Source organism: Sinocyclocheilus anshuiensis, unplaced genomic scaffold (assembly GCF_001515605.1).
Source record: "Sinocyclocheilus anshuiensis isolate Anshui unplaced genomic scaffold, SAMN03320099.WGS_v1.1 scaffold907, whole genome shotgun sequence".
Taxonomy (NCBI): Eukaryota; Metazoa; Chordata; class Actinopteri; order Cypriniformes; family Cyprinidae; genus Sinocyclocheilus; species Sinocyclocheilus anshuiensis.
In genome coordinates this window covers 1,399,936-1,405,648 of record NW_015546133.1, presented here as the reverse complement: position 1 = coordinate 1,405,648, position 5,713 = coordinate 1,399,936, and the positions used below count along the sequence as shown (strand labels likewise).

At 38.7% G+C, this 5,713-nt stretch overlaps 1 protein-coding gene across 4 annotated transcripts in view; it reads left to right on the top strand.

Moving 5' to 3' along the window:
- The first annotated feature begins 1,905 nt into the window (after positions 1-1,905).
- The window catches only part of LOC107701137 (periostin-like), a 30,034-nt gene continuing 26,226 nt past the window's right edge, over positions 1,906-5,713 (top strand). For 3 of the 4 annotated variants that reach the window (XM_016503083.1, XM_016503081.1, XM_016503080.1), the window contains exons 1-2: positions 1,906-2,139; positions 2,991-3,089. In XM_016503083.1, the coding sequence (XP_016358569.1) occupies positions 2,021-2,139; positions 2,991-3,089 (218 nt within the window). In that variant the 5' untranslated portion in view covers positions 1,906-2,020. The remainder of the gene's footprint in view (positions 2,140-2,990; positions 3,090-5,713) is intronic. The other variant, XM_016503079.1, reaches the window with a different exon arrangement.

Genomic DNA, 5,713 nt, shown 5'->3' with positions numbered 1-5,713 from the left:
GTTTAAAAGAAGTATACTAATAGCAAACTTGAATAAACTTCTTTTTCGTAAGGGCGGTGATAAAGAAACTGGCAGGAGATTGAACAGTTACAGTACAATTAGACTTCATCCTTTCATCTGATTTCCCAGTATCACTCTGCAGATAATGAACAACCTTTTTCCGAGGACAAACCAACAGAGCACCTGAGAAAATGTTGGTGTAATTTAATAATAAAGCTTTGTTCTGTCAATTATAAAGACGTATACTGAGCTGTAGTGATAAAAATGTGTAATGTTTGCAGAATATGTGCATAAATGAATCTAAAACATTTTGCATATAATGTGGATATTTTATATGTAATGCACCTAAACCTTTCCAGATGGTCATACCATTGTAAGACCCTCCGACTCTCTTCTTTCTGTCTCCATAATTGTAGAAGGTCCTTCTTAGGCGTACAGGGCTCTCATGGAGGGGGCGGATCCATAGGAAGCAGGTTGATTCTCTCTCTGTATTAATCTCCGTCAGTGTGTCATTGTGTGTGTTTGAGACAGAAAGAGAAGGGGAGGGCTGCTATAAAGGCTGGTTCCCTGTTGCTCGCTCCCATTCCTTCTGTTTTTTCAGTGGGTTTGATCTGCAGGGGATACTCCAGTATGATACTCCTGTTTACAGCCACCTTTACCATCCTGGTGATGTCCTCCCTGGACCAGGTGGAGTCTTCAGCGTATGACAAGATAGTCACGCACAGTCGCATCAGGGCTAAGAATGAAGGGTAAGGGTTGACTGTTTTAAGGGTTCACCTTTGCTGGCTGGGAACAAGGTGGTCAGTTTTGTTAACATTGTTGATGATATCAAATGTAGAATTACTTATTGAAAATCTGGGATTCAAAATGCTATTTAAACCTTTAACATTAACACAAAATTCATAAATGCATAAAATACATAAAATGATTTTGCACCATTTCTTGGTTACTAATCAAGTATGACAATTTGTGAAATGTACTATTTGAACTTGTGTAAATCCTGATGCTTTTTTTGTCTTTCATTTAGATTATGCAGATGTAAAAAAATGTATCGGCTTGCAAAATGAGATTAAGTTGTATTAAAATTAAAAAAAGAGAAAATACAAAAGTAGCATTTTCACTAGGAGTCTCAAACTCCCACTGTATTATATATTAAGTTTATCTTATATACAGTATGAATCTATGTTAATTTAAATATTATATTTATAAATACAAGTATGTTGTTGCAGTTTAAAAAAACTATGTGCATGTAATTGAAATTGAAAAATTACATTTAAATATACAGCAAGTATACTTAAATGTCATTTTAAGTATATTTCTGAGAAGTACACAAAGCCCATTTCTGAGAAGTACATAAAAAGTAGACTAAAAGTATACTTTCCTATTTTTAGTTTAAAAGAAGTATACTAATAGCAAACTTGAATAAACTTCTTTTTCGTAAGGGCGGTGATAAAGAAACTGGCAGGAGATTGAACAGTTACAGTACAATTAGACTTCATCCTTTCATCTGATTTCCCAGTATCACTCTGCAGATAATGAACAACCTTTTTCCGAGGACAAACCAACAGAGCACCTGAGAAAATGTTGGTGTAATTTAATAATAAAGCTTTGTTCTGTCAATTATAAAGACGTATACTGAGCTGTAGTGATAAAAATGTGTAATGTTTGCAGAATATGTGCATAAATGAATCTAAAACATTTTGCATATAATGTGGATATTTTATATGTAATGCACCTAAACCTTTCCAGATGGTCATACCATTGTAAGACCCTCCGACTCTCTTCTTTCTGTCTCCATAATTGTAGAAGGTCCTTCTTAGGCGTACAGGGCTCTCATGGAGGGGGCGGATCCATAGGAAGCAGGTTGATTCTCTCTCTGTATTAATCTCCGTCAGTGTGTCATTGTGTGTGTTTGAGACAGAAAGAGAAGGGGAGGGCTGCTATAAAGGCTGGTTCCCTGTTGCTCGCTCCCATTCCTTCTATTTTTTCAGTGGGTTTGATCTGCAGGGGATACTCCAGTATGATACTCCTGTTTACAGCCACCTTTACCATCCTGGTGATGTCCTCCCTGGACCAGGTGGAGTCTTCAGCGTATGACAAGATAGTCACGCACAGTCGCATCAGGGCTAAGAATGAAGGGTAAGGGTTGACTGTTTTAAGGGTTCACCTTTGCTGGCTGGGAACAAGGTGGTCAGTTTTGTTAACATTGTTGATGATATCAAATGTAGAATTACTTATTGAAAATCTGGGATTCAAAATGCTATTTAAACCTTTAACATTAACACAAAATTCATAAATGCATAAAATACATAAAATGATTTTGCACCATTTCTTGGTTACTAATCAAGTATGACAATTTGTGAAATGTACTATTTGAACTTGTGTAAATCCTGATGCTTTTTTTGTCTTTCATTTAGATTATGCAGATGTAAAAAAATGTATCGGCTTGCAAAATGAGATTAAGTTGTATTAAAATTAAAAAAAGAGAAAATACAAAAGTAGCATTTTCACTAGGAGTCTCAAACTCCCACTGTATTATATATTAAGTTTATCTTATATACAGTATGAATCTATGTTAATTTAAATATTATATTTATAAATACAAGTATGTTGTTGCAGTTTAAAAAAACTATGTGCATGTAATTGAAATTGAAAAATTACATTTAAATATACAGTATATATATATATATATATATATATGCATCTATCTATTTTACAATTTCAGAAATCTGTCATCAACATAATTAAACAATGCTGAATATTTTAATCTATTTTATTTATTAACCATACATTTATTTCTAAACATAAATGGACTAAATAGCAATTATCACTTTGTTCAGTCAGCTATTTAAAGCAATTTGTCAGGACTTCTACATAATCACCTGCCTAATTGAACACCCTGTGGCCTGTAAGTCTGTCATGTATGCAGTTATCAAGCATCCCTAGAGGGTTTTTTGTAATGTATATGCTCCCTCTGCTCTCTTTTCCAGGCCCAATGTGTGCGCTTTGCAGCAGGTCATGGGGACCAAGAAAAAGTACTTCAGCACATGCAGGAACTGGTACAACAAATCCATCTGTGGCAAAAATGCGTAAGTCATCCATTGATTTTTACTCTGACCCTCTCTGCTTTAGCCAGGTTTCTGCCCATGGTCTCATTAAAGGTCACATGTCACCGTGAGACAGTGCCTATGGTTCTGAAGGTGAAGGAGGGTCATGTTGGTGATGGATTACATTGGTTAAGCTTGTTCGGTGCTGTAGGGTGTGTTCAGGGAAAGTGAATGAAGCAGAAGCATTTGAAGCTGTTTTGTACTCTTCATACAGATCTGTTTTGTTTTCTTTGTTTTGTATTAGTAATGGTTCAAGACAGTTGGATTTTTGCCAAAAAAAGCTGGTCCACTACATAAATACTCCCTAGAGCAATATGATTTATGATACAAAAACGTATTACACTTTGGAGCTCTTCTCCCAGCTTGCAGCAGGAAGAATCAACAGTTGTCAGCCGAGTGCAGCTTACTGTACTTGTTTATGGCAGATTAACCGCAGCTCATGTGCGCTGACTATGACTTGACATCTGACATCTGTTTTCTCCTCAAATGCCAGACTAATTTACTGCATGTTCACTGAGAGGATGATGTAAGCGTGTTTCTGGGCTCTGTGAGACTGTGATGGAGGCCTTAGGGACTGGTGACTAGTAATTGGCAGGCAAAACTTTTAAGGTTCAACTCATCCTTTCCACTGGCAGAGATCTGTTGTGTGTGAAAGAAAAGAGAAAAACCTTTGGCCTCAGGAAATGTCTGTGTTTGGTTGTGCAGGTTTTTTCTGTCATTCTCTTTTTTTGATCTTAGGCATCTCCATATGTTCGGTTTCCATGTTTTATGGGGACATTCCATAGACGTAATGGTTTTTATACTGTACAAATTGTATTTTCTATCCTCTTCCCCTAACCCTAGCCCTCACACAAAACTTTCTGCGCTTTAGATTAAAAAATAATAATAATTTTGTATGATTTATAAGCTGTTTTCCTCATGGGACCAAAAATGTCCCCACAAGGTCCAAATTTACTGGTATTACTATACTTCCCCATAATGTAGGGAATACCAGGTACACACACACTCACACACACACATTTTCTTAGCTATCTAAATGGGGACATAACATAGACTTCTATTGTTTTTATATACAGATAGTTATACACTTTTTAACCTAAACCCACCTCTACCCCTAACCCTACCCCTCACAGAAAACCTTCTGCATTTTTACAATTTCAAAAAACTTTGTTTACCTTATTTGTATACCAGTTTTACAAATGAGGACATCCCGAAATGGAGGTTTTGGCGATTTTGTCAGGTTTTTCTCTCTGTCTCTCTCTCTGTCTCTCTCTCTCTCTCTCTCTCTCTCTCACACACACACACACACACACACACACACACATACACAGGTTTGTTTTTGTGAATTGTGGGGACTCTCCATAGGCGTAACGGTTTTTATACTGTACAAACAATATTTTCTATTGCCCTACACCAACCCTACACCTAAACCTACCCCTTACAGGAAACATTCTGCATTTTTAGATTTTCAAAAAAAATAATTCTGAATGATTTATAAGCATTTTGAAATATGGGGACACTCAAAATGTCCTCAAAATGTCATACTCATGTCATTATACAAATTTGTGTCCACATAAATCACAAAAACGCGCACGCACACACACACACACACACACACACACATTGATACTAGTCAAAAGTTTGGAATAATTATTTTTTTATGTTTTTGAAAGAGGTCTCTTATCTTCACAAAGTCTGCATTTATTTGACCAAAAAATACAGTATAAACAGTAATTGTCACGTGTATGCTCCTGTTTGTCCTTATTTGGTTTGGTTCCTGTTCTCATTATTAGTAGTCACCTGTTCCTTGTTATTAGTTATCCTCCTCACCTGTCTGCCCCTCGTTATCTGCCCTATTTGAGTTCTAGCCCGTTCTGTTCTCCCTTGTCTGGAATTGTTGATGTTAACCCTTGCTACGTGTGTTTTCCTGTTTCCCTGGATATTATTAAAGATTTTATGTTTGAATTGGACTCCGCGTCTTCTTGTTCCTCGCTCCGTGCTCCTCAAACCGTGACAAAATTCCAGACCAAACAAAATAGTAAGTGGCGCCCCTTCTCCCCGTTTTGTTTTCATTTGTTGAAAGTATTTTGTTTTCCCAGTTTCTCCCCGCGGCTATGGAAGTTGCCGCTCGGTTCGCCGGCCTAGCTCGCCTGGATCTTCCGTTCGTGGAGTATGCGTGGGAGTTCTGCGGGATCGCCGCGAGTACGGCATTAGACGACGCCACGCTCAACTCGCTGTTCTGGATTAGGGCAAATTACCATCGCCCCGTGGACCTCCCAGACATCACTGTTCTAAGCTGGAGGGAAGGGATCCTCCGGTGCCTGGAGAGCGTCCGGCCCCGATCCAGAACCGCTCCGTTGTCAAGCCTGCCAGCTGCTGCACTCTCAAGCCCGCCGGCCGCTCCATCATCAAGTCCGTTAGCCGCTCCACTTTCAAGCCTGCCGGCCGATTCACTCCCAAGCCCTCAGCTGACAGCAGCTGTCTCCCTCAACTCAAACCAATGGAGGAATCTGAGGAGGAAAAGACTGTTAGCTCGAGTCCGCTCCAGTGTCGGCTCCAGCCCCTGAGTCCGCTCAAGTGTCGGCTCCAGCCCCTGAGTCCGCTCC